Below are 24,006 nucleotides of genomic sequence, written 5' to 3'. Positions count from 1 at the left end.
ACATGTACTCACATGCACACACACACTCCTTATCACGGAGGATATGTCTCACTGACTGGTCTCAGTGTATATACAGAGTACATATACACACACATGTAGTGACACATTCCTCTTATGTGGAGGGTCTGACTCATTGACTGATCTCAGTGTATACACACTGAGTGCATTTTCACACACATGTACGCATACAATCCTCTTGTCATGGAGGGTCTATCTCACTGACTGGTCTCAGTGTATACACACTGAGTACATGTACACACATGCATGCACATACTCCTCTTATCATGGAGGGTATCACTGACTGTTCTCAGTTTATACACACAGAGTACATGTACACACATGCATGCACGCACTCCTCTTATCATGGAGGGTCTGTGTCACAGACTGATACAGTGTATACACACTGAGTATATGTACATACACACATGCATGCACACACTTTTACTATAATTGGGGGGTGTCTCACTGACTCGTCTTGGTGTATTCACAGTGAGTACATGTACACACACATACGCACACACACTCTTATTACGGAGGATCTGTCTCACCTACTGGTCTCCATGTATACACACTGAGTACATGTACACACATGCACAGACACACTCCTCATATCACAGAGGGTCTGTGTCACTGAGTATATGTACATACATACATGTATGCACACACTTTTCTTATCATGGGGGGGTGTCTGACTGGTGTCAGTGTATTCACACTGAGTACATGTACACACACATGCACACACACACTCCTCTTATCATGGAGGATCTGTCTCACCTACTGGTCTCAGTGTATACGACACAGAGTACATGTACACACACACACATGCACACACACACACTCATCTTAACACGGAGGGTCTGTCACACTGACTGGTCTCAGTGTATACACACTGAGTACATGTACACACACATGCATGCACACACTCCTCTTAGCTATTGGAGACGAGCTACACAATGATTGAGAAAAAGGCATTGGAAAGTATTTGGAAATGAACACAGGGACTAGATGAGAGGGATGCAGATGTGTACATAATAGAGCAGTAGCGCCCAGCATTGTCCACAGGCTGGGCTCCCATCACCCTGCTCTATCCTGAGGGTCCCTCTTTACCCTCCCTTTCCCCACATCCTGACCCCATATGGGAATAAAAATGGTAGTACAGAACCAAAACATACTTCATTGGAGATACACCAGATTCCAAGCCACCCAACTATCCCAGAACCATCTTTTCTGCAACCCCTCTGCCCAACCCAGACTAGCCGCTGCCTCTGGGAAAGAAGTCTGAGGACAGGGCTGCTGAGCCTCTGGGAAAATCTGGTGACTCAGGTTCTCCAGGAAACTTTTCCTCTGGACCGACTGACACCTTCCTGATGAAAGCTTGTCTCCCTGGGAAGTAACTCATGTAGTAGAAGGCTCCCTATCCCTGGGAAGGGTTCCATGCCCCTAGGGATGTCTTGGTCCTGTGGGGGCTCCATGCCCTGCATAGCTGCAGTCCTTAAGGACTCCATGAACACAGGAGGACTTCAGGCCCTCAAGAAGTTCCTCATATCCTGAGAAGACCTCCAGGTCCCTGAAAAAGTTCAATGTCCTTGAGAAAGACTCCATGTCTTCAAGAAACACAACTTCTCTCTTGTCCCCAGGAGGGCTCCATACCCCTAGGAGGAACCCTAGGAAGGGTTTGTAACCTCCAGGAGCCTGGCCCGAAGCTCCTCTCAGCTGGCACAGATGCTGCTGACAGTGGTCCCTCCTGGGCCCACAAGACCCAGTTCTTCCTGCTCATTGATGCACAGCTGGTAACCACAGCCCCGTGTCCGGGATCCAGATGGGACTCGGCGGTCAGTCTTGGCACGAGGAGGCAGCAAGAAGCCCACACTGCCAGCAATGAGCATATGCCAAATGCTATGGATGTAGAAATAGTTGTCCCGGGTCTCCACGAAAGCATAGAGTAGAACAGCACTGCCAGCAATAAGGCTGCCTGGGCACAGGTAGAAGAGCCAGCGGCGCCACGTGGGTGGGTAACAGTGCCGGCGGCGGACGCTGCGTACTGTCTAGGGGAGGCAGAGAAGTGGGGCTCAGGAATGGGACACCCTAGAATTCAAGTCAGAGCCAGTCATTCAGAGTTCCTCTGAGCCCTGGTTGTGACCCAAAAGACACCTGACAGACTGGCGTAGGCACTGTGAACAGCAAGTGATGGCAGCAGAGTATAAAACTGGAATGGGCACTGTGAACAGCAAGTGATGGCAGCAGAGTATGAGCCCATCTTAAACTGGGGAACAGCCAGCCAGGACCCTCCACCAAACTCTACTCCCACAGGCCCCTCTATAGGCCTCCCCACTCTTACCCAGGCTGTGGCTAAGATCCCCAGGGCAAAGAGACTGGGTCCAAGCAGGTTCCAGAGTCCATGTCGGTCAAGCTGCAGAGCCATTGATAACAGCATAGCCCCCAGCAAATACAGCACCTGGAGAGAGAAGACACTGGGGGCTTGGCTCGTACCAAATAATAGCATTCTACTGGCCAGGATGGCAAAAGGCACTTGGAAAAGCTCCAGGCAGGAGTGAATTCCAAGTCAATCTTGGCTATGGTTGTCCCCCAGGGCCCACTCTAGACTGACCTGCTTGATCACAGGTTGTAAACGAGCCATGGCAATGACAGTGACCCACACGGACATTAAGGAACCCAGGAAATCACAGAACTGCAGCACATCGTAGTCCATGATGCAGAAAACCACAATGCCTGGCTGGTCACAGGCATGATAGAACTGGAAGAAGAAACGACAGACACTGAAAGGACCTGGGGCACAAGTTCCAGCCTATGACACTAGAGAAAGAAGCCACAGGGCATGCTTCTCAGTCCAAAAAGCAGAGATATGAGGTCACCAATGAGGAGAGTTAGGGAAAGCCCGACTCCTTAGCCACTAAGAAGACTGTGATGGAGGTCTGGTCTGCTTCACAAGCCATATGTATCTGGCAGCCCTGACTCTGGCCTCTTCATCTTTTTAATCTTCCTGCTTCTGGGATGTGCTATGTAGAATGCCTAGCCGGGGGCCCAGTCTCTTAAGCTGAGGCCAGTCCTTTCCCTGTTCCCTTATGTTCACTGAGGATCCTATCAATACTCCTCATCTCTGGCCCAAGCCTGGGGATCCAGCTCTGGTCTCCTGACCAGCCTAGACGCCAGTCTTCCACTGCACCCCGTTCTCCAGTAGTTCACACTCAACTTCACTCTCACGGCTTACACGGACTCCCTCCATCCCCTCTACCCCATGCCAAGGGGCAGAAAGCTTAGAAAGCAGAAAGACACTCACTAAGGTCATGGAAAACAACATGGCACTTCACATGGAGGAGAAAATACGGAGAAGGGAGACTTTCCTCCTGTTCTAAACTGGGAAAGTTGTTCGAATATGCATTCGCTTGGAGTTAAACTTGTTTCCTAAACATATCAACATTTTTGTTTTTCTTTCTTATGTTTTTGACAGGGTCTCACTCTATTGCCTAAGCTAGTCTGGAGCTTAATATGCAGCCTAGGCTAGCCTCATTCTCATAACAATCTCCTGCCTCAGCCTCCCAACTAGAATTACAGGCACTGGCTACCATGCCTGGATATTTTGGTCTTTTCCTATTGTAGATATACAACACTGGTTGTTTTGTCCCACTAAAATCAGAGGTAAATACTAAAGGCAACTAAAATACCTAACAGGGATACTATTTTATGATTTGAATTTTATTTTCAAGTATTAAATTTACATGTTAGAGTTAACCAAGTACTTATTCCATATGCCTGACTTTCAAGTATATAGAAAGGAAGGCCTGACAGTCCTTCACCTCAAATAAGGGAAGACTCGGGTCAGCAGAGAAAAAGGCAAAACTGAATTACCAGACCCTGAAGCCACGTGTAGAGAACAACTAAGAGATGACTTCTTCCTCCTAGCAAGTTCTTAATTTCTCTGTACTGAACAAAGAATGGGGAAGAAATCTCAGTATTGTCTCTAGGGTTGATAGATTTGGGGGAAATTATCTCACTAATATTCTATGGATGAGTATTCTCTAAGTATACTAAAAAGTCAGTAACTGTTTAAGGCTGAGAAAAATCCTCAGGGACAGAATTCAATTAAAGTTGTCATGCAAGGGAATTGTTCCACTGAACTTGGAAGCTAATTTTAAGATTGATACTCTTGAGCTGGAGAGATGGCCTAGTGGTTAAGGTGCTTGCCTGCAAAGCCTAGGACCCATGTTTGACTTTCCAGGTCCCACATAAGCCAGATGCACAAAGTAACACAAGTGCACAGGTCACACATGTGCACAAAATAGTGCATGCATCTGGAGTCTGACTGCAGTGGCTGGAGGCTCTGGTGCACCAATTCTCTCTCTCTCTTACACATACACACACACACAGACACACACATAAAAAAAGGTCAGTCTATTGGACTTGCCTCAAAAAAAAGATTGATATTCTTTTTATTAATAGCAATAAAAATGGTAGACTGACATAAGAACTGGAAATCTTAAGAAAACAATTAGACAATAAGCAAGATTTTATTAATATAATTCTAATATTCAAGGACCACTTCCTCAGCTTTGGACACTACATAGAAAGTTTGGGAAAAGTATCCTAAATTGGACTTATCTTTGCAATTTGAGGTTTTTACAATCTAATGCTTCATCTAAAGCTCATGTAATGCTTCAAAATAGGGTTTCTAGGCATCAAACTGGAAATGCAGAAATACTTAATGCATGCAAAGACAGATATTTGTACTCGGGATATAATGGAATTTAATGTAATGTAGTGGATGTATTGTTCACTTATTTTGTGTTTCCTAAGTCAATTTCCTCCTGGTAGCAGTTGTGAGATTTTGCCAAGAGCCACACTGAGAATGACATGTGATGGTCTGAGGAAGAGAAGAGGTAATAGGAAGGTGGGCTAAAAGCCAAGATATCAGCAATTGTCAAGGGAGGCTGTACAGTGCTCTGAGATAGGAGCTCTATCTGACCATTTTGGGGTCTCATTCTAGGGCTCAAGAACCATAATGAAGGAGATGTGCTCAGGTTGTATGGGTTAGAGTTGCACAAATGCAATGTTTGACATAGTCTCCATGATGATTTTTATTTTGAGCTAATTAGATCTCCTAAATGGTTCTTTTAAGAAATGTTCAAGGGCTGATGAGATGGCTTAGCAGTTAAGCGCTTGCCTGTGAAGCCTAAGGACACCGGTTTGAGGCTCGATTCCACAGTACCCACGTTAGCCAGATGCACAAGGGGGCGCACGCGTCTGGAGTTTGTTTGCAATGGCTGGAGGCCCTGGCACGCCCATTCTCTCTCTCTCTCTCTCTTTCTCTCTGTTGCTCTCAAATAAATAAATAAAAATGATTTTTAAAAAAATGTTCAAGGCTTAGGAGGGCCCACTGGTAGAATATTTGCCTAGCACCACATAAAATGGTATACCAGGAGCCACAGATATATCTTGTACATGCAAAATCCTAAGGCTTCAATCTCCAACACTGGTGGGGAGAAAAAGAGGGCCAAGAAAAACTTTTAGAAGAATTTGGATGGGCTGGAGAGATGGCTTAGCAGTTAAGGCACTTGCCCGCAAAGCTAACAACCTGATTCCCCAGTACCCACATAAAGCCAGATGCACAAAGTGGCACATGTCTGGAGTTCATTTGCAAATGGCTGGAGGCACTGGCATATCCATTCCCATTCATATTCTCTCCCTCCCTCCTTCTCTCCCTCTCTCTCTCCTTGAAAATAAATAAAAATAATTTTAAAAGCTTTAAAAAATTAAAAAAATTTAAAAAAAGAATTTGGAGGCCGGGCGTGGTGGTGCATGCCTTTTAATCCCAGCACTCAGGAGGCAGAGGTAGGAGGATTGCTATGAGTTCGAGCCCACCCTCAGACTACATAGTGAATACCAGGTTAGCCTGGACTACTCTCTTGAGACTAAACCTTGAAAAACCAAAATAATAATAATAATAATAATAGAATTTGGGAAGAACTACTAAACTGAAGTCATTTGTCTCTCTACTTAAGTCAAATTTGAAAGTTGTCAACTCATGCCTACTGCCTTGGTTCATGGAGAGTGGTGAAGCTCAGTGATTATATGGGAAGGACCTGAAACCAGGCTGAGTGAGAATCGATCTTCTACTGGTCACCCTTGGGCAAAGCATTTATCCTCCCTTCATCTACAAAATAAAACAAATTTAATAAAAGTGCCTACCAAAGGCCAAGTGTAGTGGCGCACACCTTTAACACTAGTACTGGGGAGGCTGAGGTAGGAGGATCATCATGAGTTCAAGGCCAGTCTTAGACTACAGAGTGAGTTCCCAGTCAGCCTGGGATTCAGTGAGACCTTACCTTGGAGGAAAAAAAAAAGTGCCTATTACTTTAGTGCTCTTGTAAGAATTAAATTTACAATGTCATCAGACATGGTGGTGCACGCCTTTAATCCCAGCACTTGGGAGGCAGAAGTAGAGGATCATTATAAGTTCAAGGCCACCCTGAGAATACTGAGTAAATTCCAGGACAGCCTGGGCTAGAGTGACCCCTACCTCGGAAAAAAAATAAAATAAAATAAAACTAAAAATTTGCAGTGTCATACAGCACATATTCAATAAATGTCACTTTGCTATTGTTATTTTCTGAACTGTTTAGCTATATACAAAATCAAGGGCTAGGCTTATGCAGCCTGTTTATTTTAAACATATTCCATATCTGTGAACTCCTGAATTAACAGCCTGCTGTCTGCTCCTACATCCTAGATTCATGTGCAGCTTCCAGGAGCTGGATTTTAAGACAGGAGAGATAACCATCATTTACTGTCCTATGAGTCCTTAATAGACACTTCTGTGGAATGAAATAAGTTTAAACCTAGAATGAAAAAGAAAGGCTAATAGTGAACCTGAGAAAACTAGATAACCAGTAGCTCTATGTTTTGTCCCATGTGGAAAAAGAAGAGTTAGAGCAGGACTTTAGTCAATGCCTTACTCTTGTGCTCATTGCTTTATTTAAGAAAGTGAAGGGAGAAGAAGAGGAGGAGGAGGAGAAGGAGGAAGAGGAGGGGAAGGGGGAGGAAAGAGGGAGAGAAGAGGAGGAGGAAGGGGGAGGAGGGGGAGGGGGAGGGGGAGGAGGGGGAGGGGGAGGAGGGGGAGGGGGAGGAGGAGGGGGAGGAGGAGGAGGAAGAGGAAGAGGAGGAGGAGGAGGAAGAAGAAGAAGAAGAAGAAGAAGGTGGAAGGCTTTTTATATGGAACCAGGCAGAAGGGTCCCCCAGTGTTCCTACAAGGGGAGGTCTTTTTTTTCCAGGTTGGCATGCCATTGTACTCAAATCATGAAGCGGCACCTAGCCTAGAATACTCTAGGGCCACTATGCTTGTGCCAAAGCCAAGGGGATAAATATGTTCTCCCACAAGCTCCTGATACACTGAGGTATTCTTACTAATTATGAGCACTAGATCTGCATGTAGCCATGAGGGGCTAATGGAACAGCTGTTGTTAGAAGATTTTCTGAGCAACAGTATAATGGGCATCTGGTAATACGAAAGAAACAGTGGCTAATATAAAAATAGAATGAAGCGTCAGCACACTAGCCAGAATGGTACCATGTTAAGCAAAACTGGGGTGTGTTTTTCTCCTTCAGCTGAAAGGCCAAGGTCTCTCTAGTGACACCGTTACAGTCCGTACTGTCTCATCCATAGAGAGCATCCAGGAAGACCCCCACAACCCTCACCTCCAACACATTTGCTTTCTCTCACATGGTAAGTAAGATGTTCGTAATTTGACACCAGAGAAGTACATGTGACTTCAGAGCTACTCTTGTTGCCAAGACACATGGAGAATCTGAGTCCACTAAGATTTTTGCAGTGCTCATAGGCAAGCAAGCCACGGATGAGGTGACATGATCCCTAGATACCTAGATGTTTTCCTTGAAAGGAAACAAACCCCACTTGGGAGCTGGGACACATTAGCAGACTGGCTCCTCTATCTTTCCTTTTAACATGGGAGATGTTTGGTTGTAATTCGAACTTTTCTAGCTACAAAATGGAAAATCTCAAGGAAGAAATTATGGAGATTCTGTGATGGGAATAGAGGGGTTAAAACTATAAATCTGCATCAAAATATACTGGGATTTTATATTACTACTTTCCATGATGTCTCATAACAATGTTTCTCAAGACTATGAAGCAGATTTCTGATAAACTGCCCAATATAGAGGTCTCCTCTGTCTTCCAAAAGTTCTCATGAGAAATCTAGGAAGCCACAGTGACTGAATGGTGGGAGGGGGACATATGTTTATACCACAGAAGCAAGCATGCTAAAAGACATAAAAATCCCCAAAATACATAATACACCTATAACTCCAGTACTCAGGGGCTGAGGCAGGAGGATCAAGAGTCTGAGGCCAACCTGAACTACATAGTAAGTTTCAGGTCAGCCCGGGATTTATGTGAGGTCCTGTAGTAGGAAGAGAAGGAAGGAAGAAGAAAGGGGAGAGAAGTAGTAAGAAGAGAGAAAAGAGAGGAAGGGAAGGAAGGAGAAAAAGGAGACAGGGAGGAAGGGAGAGAGAGAGATCCCCGTACCCTGGAGACAATGAGCAGAGAGCAGCCCTCATGCCATGAACGACCCTAGATAAGGTGAAGGTTTTCCATGCAGACTCATGCCAGTGTAGCCTTCTGCTTCCATACAGAGGAGACTGGGGTAGCGGTGGAAATGCATGCTGCATACAGGATGGTTCCCTCCCTTCCATGTGGGCAGAATGATGAGGAAGGTGGCGCCTCACACTTGTTACATTACCTGCAACGAGCTCTGGCCAGTTACCCAATGTGCCCTACAAAGCTCTCCTCACAGCCATGGTGGGTTAGAAGGCACAGTGAGGGTACAGTCATGCTGCCATCCAGTCTGAGGGAACGTGGTGGAAATGTCTACCCTCCCCACACCTGTGGCAAGGCGCACAGTGCGGACAGACACCACTGAGTACCGTGGAGAAGAACATCGTGAGCGTGTACACAGCAGCTTCCAGCACGTATCGGCTCCGAATGGCCAGGACCACGGGTGGCAAAAACATGAGGTTGCTTAGGCAGAGTAGGAGCGTAGACAACAGCTGGAATCCGTAGGTGAGCGCGTCAGCGCTGTCGGTGCAGCCCCAGCCCCGCCACCCTGCACGTGGGGAGGGCCCGGGAAAGAAAACAGACGGCAGCCACAGGTTTAACAGACGCCTCACTCTCCCGGCCCCACCCCCAGCACACGTCAGTCCATCGCTGCTCAGCGCCCCCCGGCCCAGGAAGTGCAGCCCGCCAGCACCCCACCAGTCCACTCACCAGCCTTGCACTCGCAGGCTGCGTACAGGTAGTTGTGCGTGCGCAGCAGCTTGCACTGGCCATAGGGCCCGCAGTCGTCCACACATGGGGACAGAAAGGTGCGAAGGCGCACTTCGGCCGTGGCGTTGCGGCACCGCGTGAACCTGCACACACATTCCTGGTCACCCCAGGCCACGGCTGGCCCCACCCAGCAGCTCCCCAGCGGTGCTCACCGAGGCCCCACCCCACACAGAGAGCGGAGGGTCAGGAACCAGGTCCCTGTTTGTGGAAACGGGATTCGAAGCCTAGCCACTCTAGAAGTGGCACTGACTGAGAGGAGGAAGCCAACCAAGGACTCTAAAGGGTAGAGAAGGGAAGAACAGGAAGAAAGAGGACGCAACAATCAGCATGGGGTCACGACCCACCCACCCCTCTTCTGTGGGCCCCAGCCTGTCCCACACCCTGCCCTGGAGACCCCCAGCCTCTCTTCCTTCCTCACTCTTGGACCTACCTTTAGAACAGGTCACAGCAGCATCCCCCAGGCTCAAGGGCACCTCGTGAGTCAGGCATCCAAATACTGTCACATTTTCTTGGCGTAGGGAGCTCTGCAGAAGGCAGGTATGCAGATAAGGCCATTAGACCTTCAGGGGTCTATCCCCAGACTCTAGAACATCCTCTTGGCCCTCACTACACAGCCTTCCCCAGGGATCGGCCCATCGGAGCTGCTCTCTCACTCCAGAACACTCAGCAAAGCATCAGATCTTTCACAGCAAGAATCTCACTACTGGGAGAGCAATGCCTAACTTTCAAGCTTCCCTTCAGAAAAGAGGACCCTATTCTTCAATCCTATTTAGCTTATGGGAGGGACTAGGCATCTGATGCCAGATTTAGCAACAAGCTGTGGACTAAAGTAATTTTAGGTTCCGTCGCCTTGCTCTGAAGCTGAAGGAAGGAGGCTTAAAAGGAAACTCACTCCTCAGGTGAAATGACCCCAAGTACTGAATGGTGGTAAAGGAACACCAGATATTAAATGTAGCAATCTGGCTAGCATTAAAAGAAAGCATATACTCTCTGGAGTAAATGTATATGGTGTCTACAAGAATAAAAAATAACAGAATAGCATAAACTCCTTTATCCAAGGAGGATTTGCAGTAGCTTGATGCATTAAAGTTGGATAAAAATAAATGCATGTGAGAGGTTTTTAAATATTAAATATGGGGCCAGGCATGGTGGCGCATGCCTTTAATCCCAGCACTCGGGAGGCAGAGGTAGGAGGTTCGCCGTGAGTTTGAGGCCACCCTGAGAATCCATAGTGAATTCCAGGTCAGCCTGGGCTAGAGTGAGACCCTACCTCAAAAAAAACAAAACAAAAAAATAAATCTGGGGTCTGAAGAGATGGCTCAGCTGGTAAGGTACTGCCTGCAGAGCCTAACTACCTGGTTTCAATTCCCTAGTACTCCTGTAAAGCCATATGCACAAAATGATGCTTGCATCTGGGGTTTCTTTGCAGCAGCTAGAGGCTATGGTATGCCCATTCCCCCTCTCTTTCTCTCTCTGTTATTTATCTCTCTCTGCTTGCAAATAAATGAATAAAAAAAATTTTTTTAAAGGAAAGAAAAACTGGGCTGGAGAGATGGTCTAACGGTTAAGGCAGAAAAACTAAGTCTGTCCCTAGACAGGAGCTATATATTTGATAGTGACTTACAAATGACCAAAGCAAAGAAGAAAACATACATTTCCAGGTTTGTGAGTGTATAACAGCTAATCAATCTCCAGAGAAGCACAGCATCCAGAGGGGTGGTCTTCAGCTAGAATCTTATTGGAGGGGAGGGTCAACTTTGAGATAGGTTCTCACATATCCAAGGCTTGCCTCAAATTTGCTATGTGGCTGAGAATGACCTTGAACTCTTTCATACTTCTGCCTCTACCTCCTAAGTGTTAGAATTACAACCTACCATGCCTGGTTTATGCAGTGCTGGAAACTAAACTCAGGGTCTCCTGCATGCTAGGCAAGTGCTATACCAACTGAGCAATATCCCAGCCCCACTTTTGTTTTGAGATTGGCTCTCACATAACCCAGTCTGGCCTGGAACTTACTATGTAGCCAAGAATGATCTTGAGCTGATCCTCTTCCCTAAAAGTGTACACAACTATGTATACTGGATCTTTCTCAGCTAAATTCTCATCAAAGAAGCTGTGTGCAGCCAGGCTGCATAGAGTTCCACGGGAGAGAGAGAAGTCATCAGTGGAGATAAACAACAGTGGACACTGCAGGCCTTAACTTCGGCCAGCCAGACCAAATAAGTCAATGGGTGCAATAGTGGCATGTCTGTTATGGGGGAAACCAACTGCTCTCTAACTGGACTGGAGGCCTGCTCCACAGGAGGGAATACATGCCTGGTTCTGAAAACCTATGATGGGGAAGTCATGAGCCCTAGTGGTGCAACACATCTGCTGCTGACTAGCTAAATGCATAGAGTATGCTCAGCAAACTGCCTGGTAAGCACATCTCTTAATGTTCATACCCATTTATTAATGCTACTCTGATTTTTGGTTAAAGAAGCTTTTCTTTTCAGATGGTTGTAGCCTCTGGGATGACTCAAAAGGCCCCACAGCCAGGTGGAGTGGCACATGCCTTTAGTCCTAGCACTTGGGAGGCAAAAGTAGGAGGGCTGCCATGAGTTTGAGGCTACCCTGAAACTACATAGTGAATTTCAGGTTAGCCTGGGCTAGAGCAAGACTCTACCTTGAGAAAAAAAAAATAAAAAATTTAAAAAGGTGTGGGGGGGGGGAGGCACCATAGTGCTGAGATGAAGTGACAGAGGAGTGCTTAGCACTGAGACATCTCTATCACACCTTCCAAGGCTCAGGCTCCATTGTGGAAGAGGTGGCAGAAAAAGTGTAAGAGCTAAAGGAAGGACAGGACTCTTTACAACAAGCACAAAACGGCCTAGATATCCATGACCTCGTAGTGCCTGGCACTTCCTACACAAGACTAGTATAATAGGAAGAAAAGATGATGACATCAAAAGAGAGAATGATTGAGAGGTGGAGGGGATATGATGGAGAGTAGAGTTGTGAAGGGGAAAGTGAGGGGAGAGGGAATCATCATGGTCTATTGTCTATAATTATGAAAGTTGTCAATAATAAAAATAATAAAACTTAAAAAGAAAAAGAAAATAAGGAATGTCATCAGGTTAAAGAACCACTTCTGAGCCATATCCCATCAAAGACCATACCAAGCAGGCCAGGGACCCTGCCCTCAGAGGACAGTAGAGCCAAAAGGCACCCTAGAAAAGATGGGGCATTATATGTCATTAGATCAATACCAAACTGAACATAATCTTTATGGCCATCATATGATGCTACTCTCATCGCAGTCTTATGCCACACTTGCAATAATTATTACAAAAGGTAGCTCTACAAGTGTGAGTTATACAAAGTGAGGACATTCCAAGCCAATATTAGACAATGTCCAGAGGGCAGATGTAAATTCTTCCATTCATGTTCAAAAATGCATTGCAAAAATATAATATGGGTGTTGGGCACAGTGTCACATGCCTTTAATCCCAGCACTTGGGAGGCAGAGACTGTAGAATTGCTATGAGTTCAAGGCCAACCTGAAATTACATAGTGAATTCCAAGTCATCCTGAACTAGAGCAAGATCCTACCTCAAAGAACCAAAAAGAAGGGGCTGGAGAGATGGCTTAGTGGTTAAGCACTTGCCTGTGAAGCCTAGGGACCCCAGTTCAAAGCTCAATTCCCCAGGACCCATGCTAGCCAGATGCACAAGGGAGTTCGTTTGCAGTAGCTGGAAGCCCTGAAGCGTCCATTCTCTCTCTCTCTGCCTTTTTCTCTGTCTGTGGCTCTCAAATAAATAAATAAATAATAAATAAACAAAAAAGAACGACTGCACAAATGCCTCTACCACCTGGTCAGACCACCCAGATCATCAATTTCAAAGGCTTGTTGATCAGCAAAAAGTATGACAAGAGCAAACAGTGACAGGTGGAGACAGGTTTAAACACCAACATTGTTTTAGCTTTTCATAGGTTGGGGGGAATGTCCACAGGGCTGTTAAGGGTTGTAACCAGTGCATAGCACTAAGAGCAGATGTTAGTAACAAGGGGAAACTCAGGGAAGAAGAGGCATATTAGAAGTCTGTACTTTCTGCTCATTTTCTCTATGAGTCTAAAACTAATCTTAAAAAGAGTCTGTCACTTAAAAAGAGGCATGAGCAGATTTACTTGACATAGCTTCCTGGGAAAACAAAGATCAGTGGATAAAAATAAATGGAAGCAGAATGTACTGAACTATCAGGAATGCAATAGGAATTAGCAAAAGGAACTGTCCAAACACAGCAGCATGGCCTCAAGAGGAATTGAGCCTCTCACTGCAGAAATGAACAAATGCCACTGAGACAGAGTTGCGACTCTGTCTGGATAACCCAGCTTTCACAATGCAGTGAACACTCAGAGTACATTTGTTGACCATAATTATACTGAGGGCTACAAGGATGGGTGGAAGCAAGATGAAGGATAGAAGGGTCCCCATGCTCCTGGCACCTTCCCCTTCAGGCTCTCCCACAAGGCAACCCCCCAGCTCTCCACAAAGTACCACATTGAGCTGGAGCTCCAGGCTGAGGACACCTCCACTGTCCAGCACTGGCAACAATCTCAAGGCAAACACGGCTGGGCGCTCAGGTGGAAGGGCCACACTGGGGCCAAAGAAGATGTAGAAGTGGACAGAGAAAGTATCCAGTTCATTGCGCAGAGTTGGGCGCACTGGCCAGCAGTGCTCAGGTGGTGATGTGACCCCAGACCCTTCTGCAGGGGTCACCGAGGATGGTGGCTCTGGGGGCAGTGGCTGGTTGCCCAGTGACTGAGGCATGTTCATGGCAGCCCCAGGGACCAAGGCACGAGACAAACTGGGTTGAGGACATTCTGAAACAGAGAAAACCAGAGCTGAGGCCTGTGGTCTTTACAGCCCTATAGTCCCACTACAAACCAGTCAGGATTTAGTAAATGGAAGGAAGGAGGGAGAACTAGAATGGGATGGTCCTAATGGGCGAGGACATCCAGGATCTTAACATAGTGTCCAGGGGCTCCTAGTGGTCACAGCTAATTGAATGCCATGTTGGAGGGTATCAAGGTCTTCTATCCCTCCCAAAGGTCATACAGGAAGGAATCAAGGTCAACTGTTCCTCCTCAAGGCAGTGAACACTGAAATATAAATAAATGTGACAGGTTACCCCACTAATTCGCATGGGATTTGGAAAGGACAGAGTCCCAGAGATCCTGGCTAAAAGAAATTATGTCATGGAAAATAACGAGAACCTTTAAATGTTCCAAGTCATGTACCAAGAAATGATATGACAGTATCTCAGTGACCTGAAACTCCAAGGGGATGGGACTTGAGGGAACATGAGGGAGCCTGGGTTGCGTAAGGGAGGATATATAGATATCGTAGACAGTCACAGACCACCACCACCCAGGTTTCCTCCCATCTATGAATGTCTGCATAGACTGGATTGCTGGGACAGTGGGGGTTCTGACCTTGCAGCCGCACACACAGCTGGAAGCGGATGGTCCTGCCAGAGCCACGGGGTGGTGTCTCTACACGCACATACACCCAGTGCCCCCAGGGAGGCAAAGCCAGCTCCAGCTGACATCCTGAGGTACCTCCACAGACCACAGAGCTTGAGTTGTGCAGAGGTGGGGCCTTGGGACGTAGGCGCAGAGTCAAGGGGCAGGCAGATGCCCCTCGGCCCCCTACACACACCAACTGTGCAGAAACCCTGTAAGTGAAACTGGGCACAAAGACCCTGGACAGAGGACAGGTTGGAGACAAGAAAGGACAGAGGTAAGAGACACATACCAAGAGAAAACATGAGGAAGGGGGATAACAAAGGGGAGAAGACACAAAGCAACAGGTGGATCTGTCAGGTTTTCCTCTGCTAGGAGAGAGAAGACAGAAATTTGGCCTACTCTAGGGACCCTGGGTCACCAGGCAGTTAGTTCAGTTTGGCTAAAGGCAAAACAGGACCATGCAGGCGACTGAGAAACCAAAAGAGCCCCCAACCACTTGTGCAAGACCACAGAAGGGGAAGGGAGGTAGCAGGCCTGGGAAGTGTTTGACTTACTTGAACAGGGCTGAACGATTATGGGGAGAGAGGGTTTGCTCTGAGGGACGTCCAGGAACCAGCACAGCCACATCCAGCAAGCGGCGGACAATCAGCTGTGGCTGCAGGAGGTACTGACACTCATCTTGGAGGCCCTGAAACAAAAGCAGGGGTGGCAGGAGGTGGGGACGATGGGGATACTACCAAACCAAGGCAAACAGAACCTCTGGATGGATTGGGGAGAAACCTCTCTAGCCTCCTGCTCCCAAAATTCTGACTCTGGTCTCCAGGCTCTGTGCTTTTCCTACTTATCAGTTATTTCTGATCACCTTTGTTCTATCTGGATCTTTTGGTCTCAGCACTAAATGAGATTTTGAGACTCAACTTCAGGCCCACCTGAAAATAGGGTCTTGCTTGCACCTCATCCCAACACAATCCTTCTTCCTGAGCATTCTGAGCCAGGCCCCACATCACTGTAATCTCAAACTACCCTATCCTCCAAGAACAATGGCTCTGTTGGAGGAGTTGGGAAGCTCTTTTCAGGCCTCGAGGCCTACCCTCCCACCAGCAACAGTAATCTGAATCTTTAGTTGACTTTGTCCCCCACCTTACCCCCTTCTCTATGCTTGTCCAACCTCGGATATCACCGCAGGAAGCCCCCCTCAGAGCCACCTCCAGTGACCTCCAGACTATCAAGAGGTACAGGACAGGAATGTTGTCTTATTTTATGTTCATTCCTCTAGATACATACCTAATATGATGTGTACAACTCACAATGAATGTTTGAAAACAAATGAATCAATAAATGGATCAGTCTAGCTGGGTGCAGCTCCGACCTCTATAAAGCCCAAACCTATCATCTTTAACTTCTCTCTCAACTACTCTGCCCTCAGGACCCACAGATACACACCTCAGCCATCAGCTTCAACCTGTTTCTTCTTACTCACAAGGACAACCACCATGTCTCCTAAGGTTGCTTCCATCCTGAACAAACAGCTGAGCCCCTTCTATGTACTGTGCTGACACCACTTCCAGCCCATAGAGTCCCGTCACTTCAGTGAGCACAGTCCCAAGTGTTTCAGTTCCTTTTCTACAGTATTTGCAACTTTTAAACCCCGTAAGTCTAACAATTAAGAGGCAAAGGGGTCTCCTAATTAGTCTGCTTTAGTCTTCTGTATAAATGGCCTTTTGTTGGCACAATAATTCAGAGACCATAACTCATTTCCGTGATGACTCTGACCAAAACATGCCTTGTTCTGAGACAAAAGCTTCACGTCCTAACACCCCACCATGTTCCATGTCACAGAATAAGCCAGTCAAGGCACTGTCTTCCAGAAAAGCTACACAAGGCTGGAAGAAGAACCTGATGCATGCCAGGTGAAATGACTCTATTACCCACTGCCTGGAACTTTTTTGCACCTTTGCATTGTTGAATCCTCATTGCTCAGCACACCATCTGGCCAATGCTAGGTGCTAAAAAAAAATAGCTGGCAAGTTGAAGAAGAATGGATGTCAAAAAAGCTCCTCGTGCTCTCTTCAGCAGCACATATACTAAAACTGGAATGATACAGAGAAGATTAGCATGGCCCCTACGCAAGGATGACACGCAGATTCGTGAAGCGTTCCATATTTTTTTCAAAGAGGAAAGTGGGGAGAGGGAGGGTATTACCACTTTTTTTATAATTATGGAACTTGTTAATAAAAATTTGGAAAAAAAAAAAAAAAGAGCTCCTTCACAGAGTCCTTTAAGTAACCTAGATGCTCAGGGATTTTCATCTCTGACATCCAAAGCAGATGTCCCTCATCTTTGGTGTCAAACCCTAAGGATGAGAGAAATAGTCTCACAAGACATTTCAGAGCTCCCCCCTCTAAAGGGAAATGCAGCAAGAATCCACAATAATCTTGCAGTGAATGAGTTCCAAGGGTGGGGTCATGTTCAGGAGATGCCCCACTCCCTTGCCTCATGGGCCAGGAAAAAACACTGTTCCGGATCAGGATACATGAGGGCTCTCAGCTCAAATGTGCTCCTTTCTTCAACATCCAATATGTACACCCACCCTCTCCCTCACAGTGGAACAGAGACTAGGGAAGGGAGAGGGCTGCAGTGACCTCCCTCTGTGATGGGGCAGGCAAAGGGCAACAGAAACTGGACCCTCAAGAGGTTCCCAGGAAGAATCCAAACTGAGTCAACAAGACATCAGTGGCCATGGAAGGCATGGCCAAAGCAAGGAAGCACAAAAATCCAGAAAGCCAAATAGAAGAGAGACAGTCTGAAAGTTCCTAGAGTAGAGGCAAAGCAGACAGATGCTGGATTCTGGAAATCTTCTCATGTGGGGGGGGGGGGGGGACTTGTCTTTACTTTCTTTCTGTGGTTAATGTCTCTTTTTTTTTTTTTTTTTTTTTTTTTTTTGAGAGACCAGGGTCTCACTCTGTAGCCCAGGATGGCATTAAACTCAGTATGTAATCCAGGCTAGCCTTGAACTCATGGTAATCTTCCTACCTCAGCCTCTCAAGTGCTAGGATTACAGATGTGTGCTACTAAACCCAGAAGGGTGGTATCTATCTATCTATCTATCTATCTATCTATCTATCTATCTATCAATCATCAGGCCCTGAGTGAGATTTGCTGACTAAAGATGCCCAAGAACACTTGGCTTTGTCTGCACAGCCCTCAACACAGTCAGTCAACAGCAGTCAAGGATGAAGTAAATGCGGCAGGGTAGACTGCAGAGAGCAGAAGAGGAAGCAAAGTGACCACATTTAGGAGGTTAAGGTGGCAGCATAGAATGAAATTAAGACAATGTATGACAAATAAAAGTGGAGAAAAATAGATGTATTCAGAGTATGCTTTGAAAGTAGAGTCAAGATGCTGAGGGAATGGCTCAGATCCCTTTGATCTCTCTCCCTCTCCCTCTCTCTCTCTCAAATAAATAAACAACAACAAAAATTTAAAAAAATAAAAAGAATAGCAAGAAATCATTGTATTATTTCCTTTCAATCCAAGCCAAAGAAGCAATCTAGCCTTTGAACCTGCCCTTCAGACTAACAATCTCTCTTCTGTATGAAAACAATACTGATATTCTGAGAAAATGAAGGTCACAGTCAAGAAGGATATCAGCAGCCAGAAGTCTCCTGTAAACAGAAAAGGGCTTCTCTTATGGTTTCCCATAGGGTGAGGGGAGCTGTCTGACACTATGATCTGGACTAGAGACAGGGCTGAGGCCTGACAGAGATTTCCGGGATATAATCAATCAAAATGTAGAACAAAAGCAATGCTGGGTTTGTGCAGCACACTCCACCGGCCCCTGGTTAGCTTGTGACCACCTTCATTAATTATTCTCAAAAGCAAGGGACACTACTGCCCATTGCCAGAGCCTGATTCTAGACTAAAGACTTTCTCAACTTCCTTAGAATCACTATGCCCTCCTAAGGTTCCCAAGTTGTTTGCTATAGACCATACCACCAGACAACCTGCTGTCTTCTAACAATTTCCCATTTCTGTTACCCTGACAGTGCTGCCCATCCTGGTACAAGGCTGGTGTCCTGGTTAGCTGGGGACAGAGGGCATTAAGGGAGATGGTGAGACAGATCTGATCCACTCTGCCCTGGACAGCATCAACCCACCTTCACAGAGATGTGGCCGTGAGCCTGAGGAAGGTGGGCAGCCAAGAACCAGTCCCCAGGTAAAGGGCTGCTGACATTAAAGATGCCTGAGGTACGATTGGGCAGTGTCCAGCTGAGGGTGAGTGAGAAAACTCCAGGCACAGCCGTGTCCCCTGGGAAGTGTGTGTGCAGGGGATTGATGACAGGAGGTGCTCCAGACCTGAAATACCTGGGGAACAGAATTAGGAAAAGGAAGCAGACAGGGGGTGGGATACAGGAAGTGGGGAAAATAAAAACTGTTACTCATTATCTGTAAAACAAATGAGTTCTCCATTCTGACAGAGATAATGAAGTGGCTCCAGGTCAAGGGTCAGGCCACAAGACAACAGGTCAACTAAGGCCCTTGCACTGTTTTTCAGTAGTTGGAGTAGTCATGTGACAGAGATCAGGGCCCTCAGACACCTTTAAATCTGGTAAGGGTCAAGGTCAGGCTCAGGCAGTAAATTCTGATACTCAAGAAAAGTACATCTTTTTTTTTTTTTTTTTTTTGAGAACCTGGCCTGGGGTTGAAAATGGGGGCTGAAGGGATGCTAAGTCAAAAACTTACACAGTCACACTCTGGTCTGGGCAGTGGTCTCCAAAGGTTCCTCCCTGCTCCTTGAAAATGATGAGATTCCAAACGGCCAGGAATGTGTCCTCAGGAACATGGAAGTGGAAGAGCTCAGTGCTGGCAAAGGAGCGGAAGGGACTCAGCTTGCGGGGTGAGCAAGTAGAGTAATCTGTCAGGAAAAGGCCTCCTGGGAAGCAGAAGAAAGAACAAGGAGCAAGATGGGACAGGACAGCTCCATGAGGCAGCAGGCATGCCAGTCTCTCTCAACAACAGCATCAGCTCAAACTCTACTCAGCTAGGAACTGGGTCTTGTGATGCCCTAGACATCATTTGGTTTAGTTCTTACAGAAAACATGTTTCATTTTTAAAAGGAAATACTCATTTTATGGGGTAGATAGCTCAGTGGATAAAGTGCTTGCCATGCAAGCATGAGGACCTGAATTCAGATCCCCAGTTCTCATATATAGTGCCAGATATGGTGGTACCCAGCTGTAATCCCAGCACTGGAAAGACAGAGACAGGAAATCCATACGGTTGACTAAGCCAGCTAGTCCAGCTGAATCAGTGAGTTCCACTTAGCTAGAGACCCTGTCTCAAATAATAGAGTGGAGAAAACGATAGAGGAAAACACCCACGGTCAACCTACATACACATACACACACATACAAACATACATTCATACCACACACATGCATACATACACATATATACCCACACATATACACACCATGCCACACACACACCATACCACATACAAACACACATACATACCACACTACACACAGATGTGCATACATACACATATATACCCACACATAGAAACACACACACCATACCACACACATGTGCATACACACACATATACCCACACAAATATGTACACACATATGCACATGCAAAAAACATATTCACTTTACAGATAAAGAAATTGAGGCTTCAGCCTTAACCAAACTGAGGTTTTAAAACCAGGGTCCTTTATATGACCTTACATCTGCTCCCTCACTTAGCCATTACTGTCCCATTACCAAGCCTAACAAAACAGAACTGTGGAGGCCGTGTGTGTGTGTGTTTGTGTGTGTGTGTGTGTGTGTGTGTGTTGGCATAGGCTCTTGAGCCACTGGACAGGCTAGAACTCCACCTGTGGGGCTTGAGAGTCAGCATGGAACTGTGTAACTTCCTTGTTTGTTTTCTCCCCTTTCCGTTCCCCAGTGGTTAGGAGCAGTGAAAACTCTCAGAAGTTTCACAAGCGCTGCCTGTATGCTGTGTCAGGGCAGGAGAGGGGAGAGAAGGTGTGGGAAGGCTGCAAGGGACCTGCTTGGGTGGCAGAGTCAAGAACAGGAGCTGGCAGGCTACTATGACAGCGCCCCTTCCAGGATCACAATGAGTAGCCAGGGGTGTTCCCCAGAGGAAGGCCGAGACAGGTTGTCATTGAGTGACCCAGTGGAATTCTCAAATCATTTGGGAACATTTGAAGCAGGCCAGATTGAGAGGGGGGTCATCTCTAGCTGAAATGTCAAGATCGCTGATCATTGGTGTCAGCAACAGAGCTAAGGTGGGCTAGAAAGTCATTAGCACTAGCCAGGCAAACACAAGAGACTGGGAGTGCCCAAGCAGAAATGCACAGCTCAGCTGGATAGGAGGAGGTGGCCCTGAAAGGCAGGCAAGGTCTCCCAAAGGAAAGTTCCGTGAACACTGACTGTTCTGAGGACCTCAAGCTAGCACAAGAGAATCCCAAAAACATGCCTCAGGACAGGAGAGAAGGCATGGACTCAGGCATCACCAGGACCGAGTACAGGTTGGAGGACTCCAAAGGGGAGTTTTCAGCCAAACAGGAAGTAGCCATGGGGCGTGCCTAGTCTGATGAGCTTCATCTCTGCAGATGGGAGACATGACCCCAAAAATGCGATGTTGGAAATAACAGAAAAAGAGGTATCTGGAAAAGGCTGGCTACTGAATTCTGGGTAAGGTTGTCTCCACTAAACTAGGGCAACTTAAAGAGTCAAACTCAAGAAGGTCCACACATAGGCGGAGGTCACTCTCCCTAAATTGGCCTGCACACATCCTCAGTGGATTATACCCAAGGGCTAGTCTCCAAGTCCAACCATATGATCAGTCTCAAGTGCCAGCAAGAAAGACCTGCCAACCTGAAAGCTGAGCACTTTAGCACAGCATTCAGACAGCAGCTGAGGTGACACAGAAAATGAAGGACAAGAAAATCACCCTGCCTGAGACCACTGGGAGCCTAAGGCCCAGAGCTGAACTGCTTTGGATAATATTGTTACAGAAAGTAAGAGCTCTGGAGCACCCTCTGCTGGAATTAGGAAAGGGCTGCTCCTCCTCAAAACTGGTAATCTCTCCAGCTATTACTGCTGGTAGGACACATGTCAGTCAGTCTCCTGTGCAGACCCACAGAAAGCTAATGTGAACAGAAGCTAATGACCTTGGGGACATAGAGATAGACAATCACAAAAAAAAAAAAACATGGTATTTGGGCTGGAGAGATGGTGTTTGGGCTGGAGAGATGGTTTAGAGGTTAAGCACTTGCTTGTGAAGCCTAAGGACCCCAGTTCAAGGCTCGATTCTCCAGTACCCATGTAAACCAGATGCATCTGGAGTTCGTTTGCAGTGGCTGGAGGCTGTGGTGCGTGCTCTCGCTCTCGTGCTCTCTTTCTCTCTGTGTGTCTGTCTGTTGCTCTCAAATAAATAAAAATAAATCAATAAAAACAATTTTAAAACCGTGGTGTTAAAAGGACTAAGGCAAGGACTGAAGAATTGGAAAACTGGCTAAGCCATCCCTAAAGTGGCAGCTGCCAAGGAGGTTACAGAGTAGACTGATAGAGAAATAAGACTGCACAGCAGCTGAGAATTCTAGAACCTAAAAGGTTTTTAGGGGGAAAGAATTTGAGAAAGGGTCCACAGCGCCATCCATTCCAAGCCTTGACTTGGATTCTGAACAGGGTTTACCAGACCAGTGTCCCAAAGAAAGATGAACAAAGGCCCTAGCCAAGCCTTGAACTCCTCAAACACACACACACCACTGAGACTAACGCTGCTCCTAACAGCACTAAATAGAAGAAAGATCATTTTGTGGACTTGCAAAGCTAAGCCCAAGGAAAGCCCTAAGGATCAGAAGTAGGTCCAGGAGACCCGAGGACATAGTTTCCATTCCTGAAATGAGACTGAAGCCAACAAAAAGCCTTTTTACAGCCCTATTCTATGTCACTTCCAGCTCCTTCTCAGACAAAACTCATCACCACCACTAGTTCTCAGAGCACCCCTATGTACCAAGCCACAGCTGCCAAGGCACTATTAGCAACACTAAGGGCAGTCCTGCCTGCAGTTGGGTACATGGCATTCCTTCCCAACTTCAGTACAATTCGCCTCCCCTTTATAAAGCACCAGATCTGCTTCTGGGAAATTGTATTTTTACCCAAAACTTTGAGATCTGTATATGTTGAGGCTGTCACCCTCTTCCATGAATTAGATTACTACTTGTTCAATGGATTCATAAACAAAGCCATGATGGCAGGGATGGGAGTGATAAATTAAGCTAACCAGTATGTTCTCCCCTCACTGCCTCTGTTAATGCCCAACTTGCCAGTAGCTGCAATCAACACTAAGTGTCCACCTCCATTCAGTCCTTCCAGGACACTGGCTGGAGATTGGTGGAACACATCTACCTGTTGTGAAAAGCCCCCAACACTTCCTTCAACCCAGGAACTACCCACTGCCAAAGATAACACTTCAGTAATCTGGACATAAGAGGAGCAGGCTGACCTGAAAAGTGTGTGTGTGTATGTGATGCCACCTTCCTTCACCCTCACACAATAACATAAGCACTCCAGAGAACACATCAGCTCATGTGCATCCTACCCAATATCCATGTCACCAACACATAAGCATTCATTCACACACCAGAATTGTACATACCAGAATTTCCATGATCCTCCAGTTACATACCTAGACTTCTCTGCAGAGGTTGAGACCTTAGTGTCCACTGATCTTCTCTGGCTGGTACACTCAATCAGGCCCACTGAGCTCAATGAAACCCACCAACCACCCCAGCTGCTCTGTCAGCTGTTATCACGAAAGACTCTCATAGACACATCTTCAACCTATCTACAGTGCTGCACAGCAAAGCTGGCTGGGGGCTGAGCTCAGGAATACTAGTCATTTCATGATGAGGCCACCTAGATGTCACATCCCTTAAGCCGGGAACCCCTCTGTCTCCCTCCTTCTACTCATTAAGTTGAACCACTCCAGCTTCTAACCAAATAACTTCCTGGGATGATGGTAGCCCTAGGCTTACACCCAGCAAGTGAAAAACAGCTTATGAATTAAAGCCTCCTTGAGGGCAGACTAGGGAGAAAAGCAGAGATTATGCTTTGAGCAGA

General features: G+C 46.6%; 1 protein-coding gene and 1 non-coding gene across 6 annotated transcripts in view; one reads left to right on the top strand and one right to left on the bottom strand.

Moving 5' to 3' along the window:
- Positions 1-957: 957 nt before the first annotated feature.
- Positions 958-24,006, bottom strand: part of Tmem8b (transmembrane protein 8B) — a 24,289-nt gene continuing 1,240 nt past the window's right edge. Inside the window, exons 2-13 of one of the 5 annotated variants that reach the window (XM_004658328.3) lie at positions 19,610-19,799; positions 19,024-19,231; positions 15,421-15,554; positions 14,834-15,102; positions 13,896-14,221; positions 9,789-9,882; positions 9,511-9,634; positions 9,299-9,441; positions 8,959-9,137; positions 2,609-2,755; positions 2,339-2,455; positions 958-2,045 (exon numbers count right to left, since the gene is read on the bottom strand). In XM_004658328.3, coding sequence (XP_004658385.2) covers positions 1,710-2,045; positions 2,339-2,455; positions 2,609-2,755; positions 8,959-9,137; positions 9,299-9,441; positions 9,511-9,634; positions 9,789-9,882; positions 13,896-14,221; positions 14,834-15,102; positions 15,421-15,554; positions 19,024-19,231; positions 19,610-19,799 — 2,267 coding nt within the window. In that variant the 3' untranslated portion in view covers positions 958-1,709. Of the gene's footprint in view, positions 2,086-2,338; positions 2,456-2,608; positions 2,756-8,958; positions 9,138-9,298; positions 9,442-9,510; positions 9,635-9,788; positions 9,883-13,895; positions 14,222-14,833; positions 15,103-15,420; positions 15,555-19,023; positions 19,232-19,609; positions 19,800-24,006 lie in introns of those variants that run through there. The other 4 variants (XM_045147293.1, XM_045147304.1, XM_045147324.1 and 1 more) reach the window with 4 other exon arrangements.
- On the top strand, positions 16,927-17,033 carry LOC123458141. The gene has a single exon (XR_006635439.1). It is a non-coding gene; the product is annotated as a U6 spliceosomal RNA (small nuclear RNA).

The sequence above is a fragment of the Jaculus jaculus genome, chromosome 1 (assembly GCF_020740685.1).
Source record: "Jaculus jaculus isolate mJacJac1 chromosome 1, mJacJac1.mat.Y.cur, whole genome shotgun sequence".
In the NCBI taxonomy this organism is placed as follows: Eukaryota; Metazoa; Chordata; class Mammalia; order Rodentia; family Dipodidae; genus Jaculus; species Jaculus jaculus.
This window is presented reverse-complemented; position numbering and strand designations above follow the sequence as displayed.